The sequence below is a fragment of the Pteropus medius genome, unplaced genomic scaffold (assembly GCF_902729225.1).
Source record: "Pteropus medius unplaced genomic scaffold, Ma_sr-lr_union100, whole genome shotgun sequence".
Lineage (NCBI taxonomy): Eukaryota > Metazoa > Chordata > Mammalia > Chiroptera > Pteropodidae > Pteropus > Pteropus medius.
In genome coordinates, this window is record NW_024352784.1 from 5,086,946 (window position 1) to 5,109,047 (window position 22,102).

The 22,102-nt window shown below is 47.9% G+C and overlaps 1 protein-coding gene and 1 pseudogene across 4 annotated transcripts in view; both read left to right on the plus strand.

Moving 5' to 3' along the window:
• The window catches only part of SLCO2B1 (solute carrier organic anion transporter family member 2B1), a 48,387-nt gene extending 37,477 nt beyond the window's left edge, over nucleotides 1-10,910 (plus strand). For 3 of the 4 annotated variants that reach the window (XM_039848056.1, XM_039848053.1, XM_039848055.1), the window contains 5 exons: nucleotides 1,315-1,480; nucleotides 5,896-6,059; nucleotides 7,528-7,592; nucleotides 7,958-8,078; nucleotides 9,168-9,342. In XM_039848056.1, the coding sequence (XP_039703990.1) occupies nucleotides 1,315-1,480; nucleotides 5,896-6,059; nucleotides 7,528-7,592; nucleotides 7,958-8,078; nucleotides 9,168-9,342 (691 nt within the window). Of the gene's footprint in view, nucleotides 1-1,314; nucleotides 1,481-5,895; nucleotides 6,060-7,527; nucleotides 7,593-7,957; nucleotides 8,079-9,167 lie in introns of all 4 variants that reach the window. The other variant, XM_039848054.1, reaches the window with a different exon arrangement.
• A 9,161-nt stretch (nucleotides 10,911-20,071) lies between these two features.
• Nucleotides 20,072-21,078, plus strand: LOC120590356 (60S ribosomal protein L34-like; annotated as a pseudogene).
• Nucleotides 21,079-22,102: the final 1,024 nt, after the last annotated feature.

Consider the following 22,102-nt stretch of genomic DNA (forward strand, 5'->3'; position numbering starts at 1 on the left):
GCTCCAGCCCTCATCTGCTCAGCCTTCCAGCTGCTGGCAAAGGGACTCTGAGAAGCACCTCTTCCTGAGCAGAGGCCCCTGGTGCAGCCTCCTGATGGGCCCTCAGCTCAGATGGTGCCAGCCTATTCCCTCTCCACTGGGAGAAAGTGTGAGACACACAATGCTTCTTGATGACAGGAAGGAGAGGACTGTGCTGGCTGATGATCTTTCCCTGCTCAGATAGAGATCCCCACTTTAGGAAGGTTGTGGAACTCACCTCTGCCCCACTGACCCACCTTCCCACCCCCAACTCTGGCTATAGGCTATTTCAACTCTTGCTTTACCTACCTCCCCAGCCCCATGCTAACTCTCCTCCCCAAGGAACTGAGATTTCACTCAAGGTCTGCCACTCTTCTTGGGCCTCTGCCCGTACCCACTCCAAGCCTGCAGGACCTCCAGCTTCTGCCTCTGACCTCCTTTACTGCAGCTGGGCCACTGGCTTCCTAATACATTTTATCCCTCCTAGCTGTGAAGCCAGGTCATACTCTGAGTCCTAGGGTCCACCTCTGCCCCTCTTCCAGGGTGACCTGTCCCATGGACTCAGCCTCTCTTCTGACCTCTTGCCTCATCCACTCCATCTTGCCCAGCCAATTAGAGTTGGGGCTCTTCTGGGACTTGGGGGTGGGGAACAGGCAGGCTCTCAGGAGGGAGGTGAGTGGGACAAAAAAAATGCCCTAGATTCAGTAAACAGGGTAGTAAGAGTAAGCTAGAGGTCATGAGACTGCAGGGCAGTGATGGGAAGGGATATCCCCAGCTGAAGTGACAGACAGACTGAGGCCCAGACAGAGGCAGGAATAGGTCAGAGACCTCATAGTTGGTCAGGTATCCTGAGTTCCACACGCATAGCTCAAATATTCTAAGAAAAGGAAGCAATCCAGCTACATCGAAAAAAAGGCACTTTTTATCTGAGACTAGATTCTGGGAGGAATATTTCTTATGTTCCCTAAAAAAGGGTCACTGAGAAATGGAGATGTTCACAGAAGCAGCTCAAAGACTCATAGGCTCCTGGAGCGGGAAGAGGTCTCAGAGGCCTCTGGTCCAGACTCTCCTCCCCACTTCTCCCATCGGGAGGCCTCTTGAAACTTCCAGCCCTTTCCCTGCCCACACACTTTTATTGCAAGGAGCTCACCACCACCTGTCAGGGAGCAGCCAGTGAAAAACCTGTGTGAACTGGAAATCTCTGGCCATTGCTCTCTAGGGTGGGGAGCCGGGCTGAGGACAGGTGGCTTCAGCTTGTGGCTTGAGATCAACCCTTCTGGCCTTCTTTCCTACCAGCACCCGCCGTGGGCTGGAGCTCTTTCCAGGCTGCATGGAGCCCTGCTCCTGCCCATCGGACGACTTTAACCCTGTCTGCGACCCCAGCACCCACGTGGAGTACCTCACACCCTGCCACGCAGGCTGCACAAACCGGGTGGTCCAGGAGGCTCTGGACAAAAGCCAGGTAGGTCAGGCCTCTGGCTGTTCCTTCTGCATCTCATGGGCTCTGCCATTCCCTGTCTCTGTATACCTGTCACACTCTCCATCTCTGAATGTCCTCACTCTATGGGTCATCTGTCTGTCTGTCTCCGTTGGTTGGCAGATGTAGAATGTTATTCTCTCAATAAGCTCTCATTACCAGCCTGGCCCAGCCATGTGGCAGGGCCTAGGGCATAGAGGTGAACCAGATCTGACCCCAACTTTTCATGCAAGGGAGAGGTAAAAGGGAATAACTCAAGAATTCCAGGGGTGCTGCTAGGCAAAAGTGGTCTCCACAAATACAAGGATGGAAGGAGATACATCCTACTTTGGCCAGGGGGTAGGGGGGTTCCAGGGGCTTCACAGGACATGGCATTTGTGCTGGATCTTCAAGGGTGAGTAAGCAAACTAGGGAAGGGCTTTCCAGGCAGGGAGAACAGTAGAAGCAGAGTCTGGAAACAAGTACATACACATGATGTATACACACACACACACACACACACAGTATTCTATGAAACTTTGAAGAACTTGTTGGAGCAGAAGCATAGGGTTCATGGAAGGAAAACAAGGCCCAGACTAAGAAGGGCCTTGAATGCCAAACTATAAGTGAGAACTTTATTTAGAGAGCAATGGGGAGCCTTGGGTGGGTTTTAAGCAGGGGAGAGACAGGGTCAGACCTCTGTTTGATCACACTGAGGCCATGAGGCCATGGTTTGGAGGAAGGTGAGCAGAGTGTAGCGAGGAGGTGGGGAGATTTGAACCAGGTGGCAGTGGGCTGTGCAACGAGGACCCAGAGCCCAGGGACCCTGACCTCAAGGCTAGAAAGGGGGCACACAGGGCTAGAAAGTGTCACCAGCAACAGTGCATTCTGTGTAAATCTTAGAATGGCCACTGAGACCAGCTGGCTCCTCCTCCCTTTTCTCCTTAGTCCCTTCGAATGACAAATGGGAACAATATCCAGCCCCTGGGTTGTAGTAAAGCATGCGCGTGGGAGGGCAGTATCAAGCTGGTTGTTATGACAACATCTCCCTCTCTCCACTGTCCCCCACCTGCCATGGTGTCCTGCTGGGCATTCACATCTAAGCCTGCATGCAGCTCCTGCAGGGAGAGACCTGGACCCAAGCGCTGGTATAGCTGGTACAGAGTAAAGCACCTGGTTAATGTTACTTCTGAAGCCAGCCAGGTGCTACCTGGGCTGTGTAAACTGTATTTGGGATAATCTCAATCCCAGCCTTTTGGGCCTCCTAGGGTTCACTGTCCTGACCTGGTTTGATCTTTCTGAGACCATTCCAGAAGGTGGCAGGCCCTAGAAGCTGGAGCAAGGTCCCCTAGGGGACAGTGAACTCCTGTAGATATAGGCCCCTGAGCACAGAGGCCATGCCACCTGGTTCAAATCCCTATTCTGCCTCTAACTGACTGTTACCTTAGGCAAATTAGTTGATCTGTGCCTCGGTTCCTTGGTCTGTAAAATGGAGGTAATTGGAGTAAGTATCTACTATATACCAGGTGCTGTGCTAAATGCTTTCCTCAGATGAATTCATTAAATAGTAAATGAAGACTTATTCCATAAAAAGCACTTAGCACAGGGCCTGGGAAATTTTAAGCACTCAGTAATACATATTCTTATTTATGCCCATTAAGCAGATGGGAAATAGAGACCCAGGAAAAGGCCAGGCAATGCCCAAAGTCTTAATGCCAGAGTCGGGACAAGAACCTAGGACCATGGCCTCTCAGTCCAGCCCCTTGTCTGCAGCATCCTCAGAGGTTGTGTTTTGGTATAGTACCTGGAGGAGGGTGCAGCTGAGCCCTGGTAAGCACTCAGGAACTGTCACTCTGGCCTGGAATTGTCTCTTGGTGAGCCTCCCTCCTCTAGCCGACTATGAGCTCCTGGGCCAAGGGCTGATGGGTCAGTGTCAGGCACAGCTGCGCTCAGTAACCATTTATGAATGAGTGAATAACCAGGTGAAAGATGGGGAGAGGTGAGAGGCTGGTGGGATCGAGGGCTCATGGGGTAGGGCTGAATTCCTCCAGGGAGTGAGAATCAGAGGCAGTTAGAGAGGCCGAAGTCATTCATAAGAACTTTCTGTCATGGAATTAGATGAATGTGAATGAAGGGCTGGAAAATTCCCCAAGAGAAAGGCATCTAGCTTTTGCGTCCATTCCAGACTCTCGGAAAAGGAATTGGACAGGGTATTTCTCTTCTAGTAACCTTGCCCTGGCGTATTTCTCCCATTACCCGGCCCTCCATTGTATCTCCATCCCAGTGGACTGCTCGGCCTGTAGGTGAAGGTCCAAATGGTGCGTGCTCCAGAGGTCACAGAGATGTGGCGGCACAGCCTTGTCATGCATAGGAGCTCTGCGGGGCAATAGCAAGCAGAAAAGAACACCCACTTACCCAAGCCTGAATCTTAAGTGCTCTCTCTCTCTCCCTCTCCTTCTCTTCCTTCCTCCCCTCACCACTCCCTCTCTTTCTCTCCCTCATTCTCTCTCTCTGTCCCCTCCCTCCCTCTCTCTCTCTCTTCTTGTCCTAATTCAATTTCCTAAACATCTCTCAAATCAAAACAATTTTCTCCATCACCCTCTTCTTGTAGTAACAAGACCAGCTCTTGTAGTCAGGTCTTTGTTCTCCCATGTTTAAAATCTTTCCAAGGCTCCCAGCATCCACCTCAGGGCTTCCAACACTTTTCACATTATGAAGTGTCTGAAGCTGCTAGGCGTGGAAGTGAGAGGCCCAGAGGGTTCTGACTGCTCTGGACCAGCCAGACCACATTGAAACCAATCCCTGCATACCTGTTTCCCATCTGAGGCCCAAGGGTCCCTGGGGCCCACTGGTCAGAAAACTAATCATTGAGGAAGAAAAGTCTGGGCTTCCTGGCTTGGCTTTGCCCGTGTCAGTGCCTGAGAGCACTCTAGTCCAGATCAGTTCTGAAAGAATCTTTGGCTAGAGGTTTTTTCAGGCCACCTAGAGGGTGAGGAATGTAGTCTGCAGTTAAACACACCATTGGCTAGCCTGGAGACCTTTCCTTGCAGTTTGGAAAGGGGTCAACTTTTACCCATACTTTAGTCTTTGGAGGGGTCCCAGTTTTCTGGAAGTCTCTTATTAGACTTTTCACCCTGGCAGGAGGGAGGGCTGGGACTCATCATCTGGCCCTGCAGCTCTCCACCTCCAAACCCCCGAAAGCTATACTCCATTGTAGCAGGTTCTACAAATGCCTTGGGGCTAAATTTTATTTTAAGACTGCTCACCTCTCTGGGTTCTGGCCTCAGTACCAAACCTGAGTATTTTTTACCTTCTGCCCGCTCGTGGATATATTCAGGGTAGTGTGTTCGATACTTTATCTGGCACTCTAACTTGTCATCAACAGGAGGATTGGCAGGGCACCTGGTCCACTGTGTCTCTGGAAACAGCAGTCCAGGTTCCTTTTATGCCCTAGGCTCTTCACGGTGTCACCCCAGCAGGAGCTTTGAGCACCTCCCTTCTGCCCTCTGGGGCATGCACTCTGCTCCCGGCAGAAGGAAAGATTTGCTGGGCTCTCTCAGCCACTGTGATTTTACACTAGACCCTCCCTCTACTCATACTAATTTTCCTCTTGGCAAACTCTTATTCATTCCTCAAAACCCCAATCCAGCACTCCTCTTTGGTAAAGCCTTCCTTTCCCCTTACCGAGCCAGGTCTCCCACGGTACTGTCTGCATCTCTCCTAAATCTCACCTTGAGATTCCACTCTAGAACTCATTGTCCTGGAGGGCCTCAGTAAAGTGGAGGTGTAGGGGACACTTAGCTGAAAAATCTGAGTTCCTTCTCCCCAGAAAACACTCACTGTTGCTTCGATTCCTTGCACGTATGGTCAGGAATTTGGAACATTCTGACATGACCAGGTGAAAGAATAAGTGTGAGTGTATGTGGTGCATGTGAGTGTGTGTGTGTGTTTGTGGTATGTGCATATGTGTGTATCTGTGAGTGTATGTGTGTGATATGAGAATGTATGTGTATATACGAGTGTGTATGTGTGTCTGTGGTATGTGTGTGTGTCTGCTATATATGTGAATATATGTGTGTGGTATGTGTGTGAGTGTATGTGTGTGAGCGTGTACATCTGAATGTGTGTCTGTGGGTATGTGTATGCATGTGTATGCGTGTGTGTGTGTGTGTGGTTATGTTGGGGAGCTATGCTCTCCTAGGTCCCTCTCCCTTTTCTCCTCTCCACTTCTCTCTCTCTCTACAACCTCAGCCCAGGCTCAGCCCATTTGCATGCAGACAGCCTGTATCTAAGAACCTGCCTGGCTGCTCAAGCCATCCCGACTCAGAAATCCCAGCCTTGGCTGGTTTGGGTCTCCCACAAGCCTCCGAGCCTTAGGTCCTTGGAGGTTCCTGAAGGCTCTTCTCTCCTCACCCCGCCAGGTTTTCTACACCAACTGCAGCTGTGTGGCAGGGGGCGGCCCCGTGCAGGCAGGCTCCTGTGACTCAGCCTGCAGCCACCTGGTGCTGCCCTTCATGTTCCTGGTCTGCCTGGGTGTGGTCATGGCCTGTGTCACTCACACACCCTCCTTCATGCTCATCCTAAGGTGAAAGCAGGGGCGGTGGGCCAGACCTGGTAGATACCAAAAGGTCCTTAACCACAGGCAGGACAAGGAATTCTGAGGGAGGAGTTTGAAGAAAGAGGCCACTCAGGTGTCTTGGGCCCCCACAACAGATCAACCTCCCGCTGTCCTGTCTTCATCCTCATGACAATCTGATGAGATGGTTTCGCATCTTAAGAAAACTGAGGCTCAGAGCAATTTAGGAGCTAGCCCCAAGTCCTGTAGCAAGTGTTAGGTAGCAAGTGGAGAGTACTGTTGTCAGGGCCCAGAGCCCAGGCCCCTACTTGCCCCAGGTCAAGGGAGGTCACACCTAAGGCTATGTCCTGGCCTCCCAGTCACTGGGAGAAGGAAGTGGAGGAGTGTCACTTGACTCCCCGCCCCTACCCTATCTGTCATGGGCTGGCCATAGGAACTGCATGAGAAAATCAAACCCTATCAGTGGGGTCCATGATTCGGAATGCCATTTCAAGTCAACGAGCACTTACTGGGTGCTCACTGTGACCCCAGCCTATACTAAGCATTGATTCTTGGTCCAGCATCTTTCTGGCCATTGTCCTGGTGGGCCTGCTGGTACTGACAAATTGTCACCTGAAGCCAAAGTCAGCGTCTCCTGGGTGGGGGCTGGAATAAGGGTACCTCCGAGAAGGATAATTCCAGTTTTTCATTATGCTGGGATTATTTTATTCCCTATCTGTCTTCTAGAAAATTAGAAGGGTGATGGAGCCCCTTACAAATGTCAGAAGACACATAGATCCATAAAACAAGCTGACCACAAGAGAGAAAGTAGAGAAATCAGATGCCCAAGCAGGCAGCGTGCTTAAGAGGAGTTAAGGCAGGCAGTGTGCTGAACAAATTCTGATCCTTGACACCCATCAACAGTGGGATCTTGGCCAAGTCACAAAAACTGTCCAAGCGTCCGTCAGTCTCTTTATCAGTAAAATGAGGCTAATGATACACCTACCTCATCGGAGTGAGGTACTGGTTGCAGTAGAGAATGACTGAGCCCGCAGTCAGCACTGCATAAATGCCAGCCACTGGTATTTCTTAGGAAAGGAGCCAGTGATTGCCAGGACATCCCAGGCTGTGGCATTACAGTGGCTAGGGAAGTTAGAAGGCATGTCTGGCTGCCCAGCTCCAGGTTTTGTCAAGTGTAGGAAGAAGGGGAGAATTTGGTGGGGCCAGGGTGTAGGGAGAGAGGGGAGGCCTCTGTGACCAGGAACACAGGGAAGTCAGCACAGGGCCCTGGTGGTCAGTGAGTATGCCTGGTACGTGGAGACCAGGCTCTGCAGGTTGGAGAGAAATGGTGTGTAGCCTGAACACCCCACCCCACTACCCAAGGACCTTCAGATGGGGGAAGGCTGGTGCTGGGTGGTGGGAAAGAAGGGGATGGTGAGAACCCCTTGAGGGCTGGAACCCTCTTGATTCTCATGTCACCCATGTCCCTGCTTGCTAGGGGAGTGAAAAAAGAAGACAAGACTTTGGCTGTGGGGATCCAGTTCATGCTCCTGAGAGTTTTGGGTAAAGAATCTGCTTGGGACCATTGGTCCAGATATCCACTGTGTGCCAGGCCTGGGGGTGGGGGTGGGGGGGCGGCACAGGGATGAATGAGACCCAGTCCCTGACCTTGGGGTTCACAGGCCCGTGGGGCAACAGATCCAACCCCGGTACCTGGAGGTGGGTGTGCAAGCAGCTAGACAGCCCGTCAGGGAAGAAGCTTCTGATGCCAGGGTCATGGGTAGGCTTGAGGGACAAAAACTTATGGGCTGAGAGGCCCCCAGTGGCTCAGAGCCCCTGAAGGGCTTTGTACGTCAAGGAGTAAGGTAAGGGGGTGGAGAGGTACAGGAATGTCAGGCCTGTTGTCCTCTGAGAACCTCCTTCTCCAGCCTGGATGCCCAGTCCTGTGATCCATGGCAGCGCCATTGACACCACCTGTGTGCACTGGGCCCAGACCTGTGGGCGTCGGGCTGTCTGCCGCTACTATGACCACGACCTGCTCCGAAACCGGTGAGACCTGGGGTGGGGGCTGCCAGGGGGCTGTGGGAAGGGTCCTCAAGGGGTCCCAGGCAGAACACCAGTAGGGAAAGATCTATATACATCCACCTACTAAGTGACAGGTGCTATGTCCAGTGCTGAGCTCACCAGTCCTGTGAGCTGACACTATCTCCCTCTTTATGGATGAGAAAGGTGAGAGTTAAAGTAAGTAGCCCAAGGACACAGCAGATAACTGGCAAAGCTGGGCCTTGAACACAAACTCTCTGACCATAGTCTGCAGGAACTTGTGGCCGAGTGTAGGGAGAATCAGGGGAGGATTCTTGTTGTGAGAGAGATGGGCAATTGGGGGGGGGGAGGAAGAAGGCCCTATCTAGAACACTAGAGGCCTGGGATCCAGGCCCAGCTCTGTTTCCCTCATTGTGAGACCTGCCTTTTCAGGGCTCAATCTTCCCATCTGTGCAATGGGAAGCCCAAAGAAACCTGCAGGCAGAGAGGCTGCTGGCCCTGGGATGGGTGGAGGGTTAGAGGGGGGACTAGCTAGCAAAGTTGGGAGCATGGAGCTGATCACTTCCAGCTGTGAGGGGGGCATGGTTTCTGTGCGCTCGGACTGTCCAGGGACTTCCTAGGGGAGGAAAAGTCAAAGGAGAGACTTGGCGAGTTAGATAAATGGGAAAAGGGAGTCTTCTTTTCCTTTTGGTGGGTGGGGCAATCCAAAGTTGTGAATGTCAGGCCCCCGGAGCCCTTAGGGAAACCTAGACAGAAGTAGGGCTGGCTGGCCCAGGCCGCAAGGCAGTCAAGAACAGGGCGGGGAGGTTGCCGGGCTTCTGCCCCCAACCCAGGGCTCCTCCTGTAGAGCTTGTCCCCCTCTTTCAGGGAAGGGCCCCCACAGGGGTCAACTTCAGGGGCTCTCTCATCTCCCCACCCAAGGCTATGGTGACTGAGTCCACTGCCCTGGGGCTAGTAGCCTCTCCTCCCCCAAGGCCTCTATGGGTCCAACTGCATAACGGGTGATAATTGCTGACTCTATTTTGCCCTAGCGCGAGGATATCCAAGCCCTCAACAGGGAAGTCCTAAACTCAAGAATCCCTTGCTCTTTCCCAGGTTTGTTGGCCTCCAGTTCTTCTTCAAGACAGGCTCCCTGGCCTGCTTTGCCTTGGTTTTGGCTATCCTAAGGCAGCAGGACAAAGAAGAGGGAACCAAGGTGACCTGCTCTGGCCTACAGCAGCAGTTGTTAGCATCGGGGCCAGAGAAGAAGCCTGAAGAATCCACAGTGTGAGCTGTCACAGGGCCCCACCCTGGCCAAGAGTGGCAGCTGTGGCAAGTACCTCCTCTAGGCCCTTTGGTTGTCAGAAGCCCTGTTTTCTAATTCTGACTCCTCCACTAACTTGCTATGTGACTTCAGGCAAGTTACTGACTCTCTTTGGGTCTTTGTTTGCTTACCTGAACCAAGGAGTCACTTGGGGGTTTGCTGTGTTGGCCACTTCTGAAGCAAAAGAGTCTTCCCACTTTCTCCCTAAGCTGGACAGACTGCCCTAAAACTAGGCTTTTCTGGGTGGAGGGACTGCATATCTTTCCCGCAGGCCCTAGAGTAGAGAAGTGGAAATAGTAGGTCAGGCTGCACAGCACACCAGGTCCTAGCCTTGCTCGGCAGCTCACCCAGATTACCCTTTCTGAGCGTTAGCCAACATCTCTGTCAGGTGGAAATTGACTTACCAGCTTTCAGGCCCCTTCCAGCTGTGACCATCTGTATGGTCTGGATGGATTCAGGTCTTCTCTCCAGCCCTACTCAGCCTGGAGGTGGGGCCAGGACAGCCTCTGTCAAGAAGTATCCATTTGGCGCCCCCTGGAGGCAGAGCTCTGAGCTCAGAGAGGAGACCAACCTGGGAGGGAGGTTGCCTTACACTCAGGACATCCAGGCCAGGGAAGGGCCTTCAGGAAACCTGGTATGAGGGCCCCGTGGGTCTTAGCTGAGAGGGGAGATTCACTCTCTGGACTCAGGAAGTCCAAGCCCTTGCCCGCATAGAGCCACAGTCTAGGCGAGGTCTAGTCTTTCTGAGGTGCTCCAGTGGAGAAGGAGACACAGACCCCTTACTTGGGCATTTTCCAACTTCAAAGACCAAATACACCCAGCACACACTCACTGATACCTATGCACCAAAGTTTCACACATTCGACCAGGGCCCCCACCCAAGTCACTGTGACTTTTGTAATTAGAATCCTAATTTCACCATTTCCTTCTGGGTGCTTGAATTTGTGTCACCTAGGGCTATGTAGATAATGTCTGGTTTTGTGACATCCAAGTTTTGGGGGTAACATCTGGTCCTCTGTGATGCCTGGGCTGGTGTAAGGACTTCCTCTTTGTACTGCCCAGGCTTGGAATGCTGAGAGCGGTAATGCCCCATTCTGTGTAATGAGTAGGTCTGCAGAAAATGCTTGGTATCTGCTCCTCCAGAGGCAGGAGACAGAGAGGCATCAGCATCAACTTCCCAAGCCTTGTGTCCAACTCTGTGCTGGGGGCTGGGGAGAAGCTGGGGGAGGGGCAGTTTACACATATGGCTGTAGCCCTCTGAGCAGCATCCAGCATCAGGCTTTGGGGCTATCTCATGTAAAAGAAGGGGGAATACAGAAATTCTAAGTCCCATTTTATTCTACTATTTGTTGATACCTTTAAATGTTTAACGAGTATCTGAGCCTATATTTATCAATGCCAAGAATTTCAAAGTCTCCAATATGATGTTGTTCATATGTTTATATTACTTCTCCTTCCCTCCTATTTGCCAGGTTTTGCAGAAATAATCTGGAGTTATAGATACAGCTTATTATTAAATTTGTTCTTGCATAGTGTCTCTTCTATTACAAAAATCTTTTCTTACAAACTACATTAGAGTTTGCAACAACTACATTATTCCCAATTACTTATTTTTAAGTTTTACTGGATTCATTGCTCACCATTTTTTCTTGTATATTACATCTTCCCCTATCTGTATATTCTGCTCCAATTTTCGTTTGGCTGGGCTACTTTCTCTAGTAACGGTCTCAGAAATGGAATAAGGGCATGAGGCTTTTTGAGTCCTCATTTGAGTCCTCATCTGTCCAAACTGTCATTTACATTTTACCGAAGACAAAACAGTTCTGAGATCAAGATCTTGCCCAAGATCACACAGTAAATAAATGATTGCACCAGAGTTAGATCCAGATTTTGTGGAAATTGAAACTTATACAATCGTCATGAGGTAAGAACGTGACTGTTTACCTAGAATGAGAAAAGAAGTCAAAACAACTACACCACACAATTTAGAAAAATAGCACAGTGTTTTTCACTAACTGTTGTGGACATCTCTAAAATATATTTTTTTCCCTGACAATCAGAAGGATTTCCCACAGACTAGCTTCTGGTTCTGTACATTTCAAACCTGTTTCTCCATGTCTCCTCTATTGCCCACATAAAACACATCCATGTCATGAAATGACCTCTAGATACGACACCTTGATGCCACAGTGCTGAATGAGTTGGACAATGGTTAGGAAGATTCCTAGAAACCATTCTCTACATAGAGGCAGCTAGCAGTGATTTATCTACATGCAGAGGTGACTGAGAACCACAGAGATATATCCCAATGAACCCGAATTAAATTGATCCCCAACTCAACTCCCACTTAGCCAGATCCTAGAAATACCCATGGCCCCTCCAACCACCTCACATAAGGGGAAGTTGGGACACAAGGCAAGTTGGAGTGGAAAGAACTAGCAATCTTAACTGATTGTAGTTGAAGTGTTGTACCTTTGAAAATTTCCCAAAGACATGGCATGAACATATTGTAGAGGCCCCTCCCTGGGCCTAGGGAAAGACCCTGATGCTCAAGCAGCATTAGTTTCCAGCTGAACTCACCTCTGGATTGAGCTAAGATTTGAAGGAGAAGATGAATTCCTTGTGCTTAAAACCTCTCAGGCTGGTCAGGGCAAGGAGACTCCAGGAGTCATCACAAGAGGGACATGAGGCCAAGATCCAGGGTTGGAGTAGGTATGCCTGAAGGGGTACCCAGGGACAAGGGGTCCAGGGAGTAGCCCTCTTCCCTAATATGGCCTCTGGCCAACAAGAGGCCATGAACAATTGCATCTGTGAGCTCACTTTCTTCTCACCCTGTGCCTGGCAACGGGGAGGAGAAGATATGAAGTCTCCCTGCAAGATTCTACTGGTGATAAAACCCAGCAGAGGACTAGACTGGAACCAGAATGAACATCCTGACACCTGACCTGGAGTTCCTTTGGCCAGTGCAAACCCATGCTGGGAAGTTGCAGGACAGGCAGGTGCTCCATAGGAGCTGGGAGCCAGGAGCCATGATTGGAGCACAAACAAATGAGGAGCAAGAACCCATGGCACCCTTAGCATTCTTTGGACATGTTGAATTCTTTCCACCTAGCATGCCCCTATGTGCGATCTTCTCTACCTAGCTGGCCTTCTTCATCCCCACCCCACTACATCCTACTTCATGAAGTCCTGCCCAATCTTTCAGGCCCAGCTCAAAGGCCATCACCTCCAGGGAAACAACATGGTAAAGGCAAAGGAGGGTGGGTGACAACACCTTAGGGAATCTAATAAAAGATACAGACTCTCCCTAAAAAATGCACACGAATATATACAGAGTTGTGCTTCTGATTTCAGAGGCTGGGGCCATCTGAAGCCTGGCTCTATACCTCCAATGGAGTGAAGTAAAAAGAACAGAGTTATAGAATCAGTCAGATTTGAGTTCACATCTTGACTGTGCCACTTACTCACTCATGGTGTGACCCTGAACAAATGATTTAACTTTTTTGCATCTCAGTTTCTTCACCTGGGAAATGAGGTTGATCATTCCTATCTCCTGTCTCCCAAAAGTGAAGACCAAATAATGATAACATACTTGCTCACAGGCAGTGCACCTGATGATCAGTATTTATAAGTTTCCTTCTCCTTCCCTGGTCCCTGAAAGAATTTAAGGAGTGCACAGAGCATGGGTGGTGGGGAGGGAAGGCAGAGAAGACAGAATGAGGAGGCTCCACTGAAGGGAGACACACTCCCTTTGCCCTGCCCTGGCTACAGCTCTACTTGTCCCCTTATCTCTCTTCCACTGTCAGCCAGGGCTCAGCCATCCCAGTCTTATCTCTCCCCACAGCCAACCTGGGACAGCTTTTCTCAACCAGATTTACATTTTTATTGATTTTCTTTCTCTCTTCTAGAGCAGTTCCTTCCTTCTGTTTCCCCCTTTTCCTATAGAGTGGGCTTACCCTGGAAAACAGCAGTTCTGGGGCTAGCCAAGAAGTAGTGATTCCAGGATATAACCATTCACCATTCACTCATTCATTCATTCAACCAACTAACATCCTACATGGCTGTTCCAAGCAACTATGCTGATCCTGCTGGGGACACAGCCATGCATCAAATACAGGAAACTCCCAGCATAAGTAGGCAAGCTGACAAACAGTAACAAAAACATGAGTAGTCATATAGGAGAAAAAGGAAAGAAAAGGAAGCCACAGACTCTTCCCAGGGCCACCAGGGAAGACTTCCCAGAAGAGGTTAAATCAGAGCTGGCCTTCAAAATTAGGCAGAAAGTCCCCAAGTGGAGAAGATGGGAATAGGCATAGAAAACAACAGGGTGAGCAGAAAGGAAGGCACGAGAGAACGAGGCGTGTCTGAGACATGAAACAAGAGCAACGTAGCTGGGGTGTGCCGCGCATGCAAGGTAATCAGAAGAGAGGAGAGGTGAAGCTGGAGCCACCAGCAGGGCCCAAGCCTTGAGTTCCAGCTGAAAGCTCTGGATGTCTTCCCGAGGGCAAGGAGGCGCTCTTAAAGCATCGATTGATGGATTATCCCACTGGCTGGTTATTTTAAGCAAAGAGTGACATGACAAGATTTGTTTAAGAAAGGCCATTGGCTGTACCCTGGGAGCTTTGAGTGGAAAAGAGAAGCTGGAGGCCAAGCACTCAGGCAGGAGACTGGTGCGCTAATCAAGAGGAGAAGTAGGAGGCTCTGAACCAGGTCAAGAGAGGCATCCTAGAAGTGGGGACATCTAAGCTGAGTCTTGAAAGATGAGTAGGAACACACCATGTGGAGAAGTTGGGAACAGTGTCCAGGAAGAAGAAACTGCACAGATAAAGGCTCAGCATACAGAAACTTCCTGGCGGGCTTGCAAAATTTCCACTAGTTCAGTACAGCTGCAGTGTGGCCTAAGAGAGAGGTCATGGTGAGGAATGAGGTTGAAGAAGTGGGTCGGGGCCCCCAATTTCTCTCAGGTGGGAAAGGAGAGGGAATACTGGCCACTTGTACAGAGGCGGCTGTATGGGGCTGCAGACCATGAGAGCCCTGGACCAGGGGTGCTTTTTACTCAAAGTGAACCTTTCCAGGATCACAACACTTTATGTATTACAAAGTCCCTTCATGCTTGATGCTCATGGTTTCCTAGTGAGAAATGTGGAATTGTGATTATTATCCCCATATATTGGATAAAGAAATTGAGACCTACAAAACTGCAGGAACTTGTCCAAAATCACTCTAGAGCCCAGGTATTCCCCTCTTAAAATTCCAATGCTTTTTCTAATAAATTTACTTGTCCCTGAATCACATATACACAATAGATGTATGGCTACTAACTAAAGCTACTGGAATGAAAAAAAAAAAAAAGAGAGCGAGAAAACATGTCAGAGGAAGAGATTACCTCCTCCTGTCCTCAACCTTCACCCTGGAGCTGGAGACATTCCAGCTGAGAAAACATTACCAGGTACCCTCTGCTTTGGAATCCAAATGACATAGGGCAAATCCCAGCTCAGCCTCTTTCCAGATGTGGGAAATCCCAGCCTTGGTTTTCTCATCTGAAAAATGTGAGTGACAAACCCCACCTTTCAGGGTTGTGAGGATGTAATGTGATAATGCGGCACTATAGTAGTTAACTATGGCTGAGTAACAAATTAGCAACCTGAAACAACAAATATTTATTATCTCACAGTTTCCGAGCTTCAAGAACTCAGAAGTGGATTAACTAGGAAATTCTGGCTCAGAATTTCTCAGGAGGTTGCAGTCAAGGATCAGCCAGGGCTGCAGCCATAAGATGGCTCAACTGGGGCAGAAGGAGCCACTTCCAAGCTCAGCTCTGGTTGTTGTCAGGCTTCCATTCTTTGCTGGCAATTGGTCAAAGGTTCCAGTTTCTTTCTATGCAAGCCTCTCCATAAGGCTGCTCATGACATGGTGCCTAACTTCCCCCAGAATGAATGGTCCAATAAGGAGAACGTGTACTACCCAGATGGAAGCCACATTGGTTTATAATCTAATCTTGGAAGTGATATACCATAACTTTTGCCGTATTCTATTGGTCACACAGACTAACCCTGGTAAAATGTGGGAGAACACAAAAGGGTATGGATACCAGGATGTGGGGATCATTGGGAGCCATTTAGAAACTGGCTTCCACAAGTGCCCAACACAGTGCCTAGCATACAACAGGTACTTATTTGTTAGTAGCCACTATGATTTTCCCAATGTTCACAGACTTGCTGGAAAGACAATATTCGGACATAAAAAGATGACAGACAGCTTGGCAAAGTAGACTGTGACTTGAATTGGCAATGCTGAATTACATGGTAGAAGAGAGTTTGCTGGGAAAAGGGGTGGGAATCAGGGAAGGCTCCCTGGAAAGGGTGGAGAGGAGAGGGGAGGCCCATCTAGAGAAGAGACAAGAGGGGGTGAATATGGGAGGCCCATCTAGAGAAGAGACAAGAGGGGGTGAATATGGCAGGCCCTGTTGGTTGCTTTCCTGCAGCCAATCCCCTCTTCCTCATTCCAGTAGCAAGGTGTCCAGCAACAGGGATGATACAAACCATCCACGGCAATGCCTTCCTCTTTGCCAGTGAGTAGTCTAAGAGTGAACACGTGACCTCATTTTGGTCAATGAGATATAAGGGGATTGTCTGCTTGGAAGGCTCCCTTCCTGGTTAAGAGGCATGAGAGGAGGAGATCCTTTTGCTCTCATGTCTTTTCTTCCTGCTTGGGAAGACGTGGTACTTGGTGCCACAAGAAACATTTTGCAATCACAAAGGGAGTCTCCCTCAAGACTTACAATAGGAAAAGCCTGGGTCATCAGCAACATGGTTGAATCACCAGACCAACCCTGGCTCCACCTTCCTCTGGCTTCCTTATTAAAGAAACTAAAGGTTTAAGCCACTCTAAACCAAGTTTTCTCTTACTTGAAGTCTAACTGATTCAGTGAGCAAAATATTCCAGTTCCCTCTGGGGTTATTTCCTTTTCCCGAGGAAGGTAGAGTGGAAATGTGGAAGAGGAAAGGGCCCTGGGCTGGGAGGCAGCAGCCCTTATTCTAACTCCAGCTCTGCCTCGAGTTTCTCTGTGATCTTGAGCAAGTCCTAGCCCCTCTGGGCTTTTTATAATCATAGCTAATATTTATTGACTGTGTACTGTGTGCCAAGCAGTCTTTTAAGAGCTTCCCTTGCATTATCTCATTCAATACTCATATCAACTCGCTATGTCAATATTATTATTCTCTGTTTTATAGATAAAGAGACTGAGGTCCAGAGATGTTAAATAATTTGCCAAAGGTTACACAGCAAGTTAGTGCTGTATCTCTGGATTCTGAATTACAGCTCATCTCTCCCTAAAGCCCAGGCTTTGGCTCATAATGCTATACTGCCTGGTGATAAAAGGAAGCCTCTGGACAACATGACCTCTAAGGGCCTTTTCAGCTCAGATATTCTTTGATTTGCTATCTCATTTCTAGCTACATTATGAACAAACCAACTTATCCTAGAAAAGAAAGAAAGAAGGACTGTCCTTAGCCATCTGAAAGGCTGTCATATGAATGGGAGATTAGGCGTACTCAGTGCAGCTTAGAAGACATGAACTGGATCAGTGTAGGGACACTACAAGGAGAATGCAGCTTATATAAGGCAGAACTTTCCAGCTGCTATTCGGCATGGGGTAGAGGTATGCACCGAGGTTATGACTCCCCTGTCAAGAGGCTTATGGAAACCTATGTTTGATAAACCTTTATCAGAATTATTGTATTGAGTAGGAATGGGACTGAGTGGCTTAAAACTTGTGGCAGGAATTAAATGGGATAATATGCTAGAATACTCCCAGCACCATAACTGATACACACAGAGGAAGTGGATAAATTACTGTTTCTTTTCCCCTTGGACACTGAGATTCTTGGATTTTAAGATTCTCTAATGTGGATTTTTGGCTCTTTGGTTCTAATATTCTATAATTCTAAAATTTCAACACACTGTGATTGTGCCCTCCTAAAATGCTATGATTTTAATACTCTAATTTTCTATGATCATGTGGCTCTAGAAGCTGAGCAGTCTATGATTTTTATTTAATAGTCTCTAGCTTTAACAATCCAAGATTCAATAAAGTATCTCTCACCAGCTCCAGAAACATGAGGGAGTTGCTCTAAATACTGTGCTTCAGTGAACTGCACATACATAGGGCTACTCCCTCTGTCCCTTTTATTACTTCACTGCCACCCTCCCCACACCAGCCTCAGGCTCTCCATTCCAACCAATCCTCCTCCCTGATCCCTGCCCCAGCCCCACTCTGCTGTCTCCAAACCCACTAAATAAGTACAGTCCCTCTACCTGCTGGTGATAGTTCATTAAACAAGAGCCTTCTCTGTGCCCAGGCTTGTGCTTATTACAAAGAGGATATAAGAGGATGAGAAGGCATGGTCATGATTCTCAGGGGGCCTAAGATCTAGGGACCCAAGTTCCTTACTTTCCTTTAAACTCGACTCAATCTCATCTCTACTCGGAGTTTTTCCTTGACCGACACCAAATATCTAGCACCAATAAACTAATTACATGTGTGAAGCTCTGAGCTCTTTGGTTGGTTATTGTGCACAATTTAACTTATCATTTAATTCTATCTCCCTGCTTATATTTGAGGTTTCCCCCTAAATCAAGAGCATGTCTCTTCAACCAGACTGAGAGTTTCCCAGAGGAAGACCATGTCTTCCCTACCACACTGGATGCTCCATGTAAACATGAGCCATGACTCCCTTATATTACATATGAGTTAGATTAAAAATAGCATAATGTTCCTCTACCAGCTTAACAAATTCTCAAAGTCAGTTTCATATCTCTACCATTGCACTGAGGATTTTATAAAAGCAGAATCCACATCTCCCCTTAGAATAGGGAAGTCCCCAAAGCCAAAGACTGGGCTTCCATCCCCAAACGGGGGGTTGTCTCCTTGAGAGCCAAAGGTCTAGAGCTCTCTCCTCTCTTTTTATTCCTTCAATCTCAGCCTGGGACTCTGGCCAAAAGAAAGGACATTTTTTTCTAAGGCAGATATGGGAAAGGAAATGAGTGGAAAAGAAAAGATTCAGGAGGCAGAGCAGGAACTCAAGCCTCTCTTCAACACATCCATACCCCTTCTTGCTTCATACGGGGCCATCTCATAAAAGCTGCCATCCTTCTGCGCGTGCGGGACCCTCCTAGATACTCCCAGCAACTCGAGCAGTAAGTGAAGATGTCAGCAACTTGGACAGCGCCCAACCCATTACAGGACTCTGGAGCCAGCGGAAGCCAAGCTCTCCAAATCCGTTAGCCTCCGAGTGATGGATTTCCTCGTTTCTCAATTTGATTAAAGACCAGTAGATAACCAGAGCGCCTTGTTCCGTTCTCTTCTCTCTTCCTGATGAACGTAATTAACTCTGCCAGGCTGGGAATACTTGCTCTTAAATACTGCCTGCCCAGCCCCCACCCAAGCACGAATCAATAATACACAACTAGAACACTGAGAAGACTCACACGTTTCTTCCTGGGGGATGGGGGTAGGAGAGGAAACTCTCCCCAAGGAAAATAGAGGCTGTGAACAGAATTTGAAAGGTGGTAGTTGGGTAAAGAAAACCTTGAATAGAAAATCATAAAATTTGAACTTTAGTTCTGGCTTTGCCACTAATCTAGATATGATCTGGAGCGAGTCACATTTCCTTTATGGGTCAATTTTTCCATTTGTAAGATGAGGATGTTGAACTAGACAATCTCAAATGCTGTGTTCAGTACTAAGATTCCACGGCGGGGAGGGGAACCTTTAAAACAGAGAGGGAAAGAGACTTGCCTGAGGTCACGTAGCAAGACTATGGCAAAGCTGGGTTTGAATTCAATGGCTTCTGGTTTCTAATCCAATGCTATTTCACTTGCACAGAACTTCCCCCTTCCTCCACATCACAGAGTTTGTTGTCAAGGTATGGGGCTGAAGAAGTTGAAGGCAGGTAGAATTGAATTCACTGGTGCCAATAAAAGAAAACAAAATTTAAGATATGTGGAAATGCTGATCTCTCTGCAGAAAGCAGAAGGAATAGTAGAAATAATTAAAATTGGGGAAACAGACCACCTGATAGAGACAGAAACACAATCCCAAACTCAGAGAAGCTCAGAAAGATTTTGTGACTTGTCCAAGGTCATCTAGTAAAATCCTCTTAAAGAGAAAGCGTGAACTCTTATCCCAATCAAGGGTGCTTCTGTCAGAGAAGAGAAGGGAAAATATTGATCAACGAGTATATATTAGGTTATTAAAGTGTGGCCAGCTCTGTTCTATGCACTTTGGCAGAGATATAAAGAATGATACAAGAATTATGCTCTCTATATCTTTGATGTGCTGCTTCTTCTACTTGGAATTACTTCCAATGCATCTATGTCCAAGTACTGCTGTTCCATTAAGGCCGAACCAAAAGTCTCCCCTGGAGGAAAGGCATCTATAACCTTATCCAAATGCTATTTCTCCCTCCTCTAAATCCCTAAAGCATTTTGTTTCTGTTTTCTAGTACTTAGCATCATCTGTCTTATCAGCTTCTATTCCTTCCCCAAAGAAGAGAGGATGGGGCCAAGGGGATAGAGAGAGAGAGGAGTGCTTGTATTTTACTCAGCTTGTAATCACTCAGAATACTCAATAAAAGATTTGAAATGTAATAGAATCTCAGTAAGTATTAGGTAAATGGATGGATGGATGGAGGGATGGATGGATGGATGATGAATATAGATGTGTGGGTGACTGAGAGAATAGATGAAGGGATGGATATGTGCATTGGTGAATGGGTTTATGGGTATATGGTGGGTGAATGGATGGATGTACAGATAAGTACATGATCAGATAGGTGGATATAAAATGGATAAATGGGGGCAGTCTATTTGACCTTGGAAGTACCTTCTTTTCCACTTCCGGGGATGGTGTCTGCAGGCATTCAGAATGGTCCAGCATTTGACATACCAGCAGAGGCTGTCCTACATTACAGCCTCTATCAAAAATAGGCTGTCTCAAACCCCTGGAGATAGAATTGTTTACCTTTATACCAAGAAGGTTAAGAAAGCACCAAAATCGGCATGTGGTATATACAGGTTGACTTCGAGGAGTTTTTTTTGTGAGACCTAAAGTTCTAATGAGGTTGTCTAAGATGAAAAACATGTTAGCAGGGCCTATGGTGGATCCATGTATGCTAAATGTGTCCATGACAAGATAAGTGTGCTCTCCTTAATGAAGAGTGAAAAATTGTTGTGAACGTGTTGAAGGCACAAGCACAGAGTCAGAAAGCTAAATTTTAAAAAAGAAGCTTTTTTGACCAATGGAAAAAGAAAATGGATAGATGGGTTGGTCAGTAGGTGGGTAAATGGAGAGGCGAATGAATGCATGAATGAATTTATGGACAGCTGAATAGAAGAGTATGTAGGTAAGTAGTGGGGTTTGTGAATGGATGGATTAATATATAGATAGTTGTGTGGGTGAATGAGTGAATGGATAATTGCCTAGTTTTATAGAAAGATAAATGTCAGGGTAGCTCAAAAGAAAAATTATAGGAAAGGAACATGGTGATATTTCTAATATTACAAAGATCATTTTCATGGAGACCTTCCATTGCTAATGTCAGAAAAATGACTATGGGAGTTAGCTGACTCTGTATCTAAGCTGAGTCAAAAATGCAGGAAGGCCCCAAAATATCTCAGGCAATTTCAGGCTGTATGTATCAATGGAAGTCTAATATCAAGATCAAAAATAGGTGATGGTCCTACCCTGACCTGAGCTGTTCAGGCTGCCCTGGAGCCTGTGTTCTGCTCTATGCATCTAGGATGGTAACATCTATGGCTTGTCCACATAGGAGATACAGTGAGGAGTAATCTGTGAAGTCTACAAAATAAATCAGTAAAAGAACCAGGAGTGTTCAGTCAGGAGACGAGCAAAGTCAGGGGTGATAATCATCATGTCTCATATCTGGCTAGCTTTCCAAGGGCAAAGCTGGGTCCCAGAGGAAGTCACAAGGCTGAAGTCTCAGCCCCTTGTGAGAAAGGCCATAATACAAAAGAAAGACTATCTTAGGGGAGTGAGTTCCCCATCTCTGGGGGTACACAAGTAGGATCTTTACCTCCTTTATCAGAAAAGCTGCAAAGTGAGGACATCTCTTCCCATCTCAAAATTTAACCATCTGTTTATCTCTTCATTCCTCAAAAAATTAGGTTTAGCTGTGTCCTGTGCTCAAATCAGAATGCTGGGAATTTCTGTCCAGAACTGAGGGTTTGGGGAGATTTGAGAGACAAATAGGATCTTATGGGACCCTCAACGTTCCATGTAGGAGAGGCCTGAGGAATGAGGAGGAGCTGAAAATATCCCTTCAGAGATCCAAATGACTGGGGATGGGGAGAATCAGAGCCACTCAGAGCCAATCCATGACCTAGATTCCTTGTAATTAATGAGCCTACGTCACTGATGTGTTGGCTTCTGATCAAGGCTGTCTCCCCAACCCCGCCCAGCTCTCTGGTATGAGAAGATTAAATCAATTAGGAGGAGGAGGAGATCTGGCTGGCGCTGGTTGGGAACAGCGGATAATTCACTTATATAACAGGGGATTGAGGTTTAGACTTGGCCTGAGTAGTGGGGGTGGATCCCAGACCCAAGGCCTTTGGGGAGAGACACCAGGACTTAGGAATGAATGCAAAAGGGGAAAGGGAGTCCAGAAGAGGGGACAGCAGAGACCCCAGGAAGAGGCCCATCTTCCAT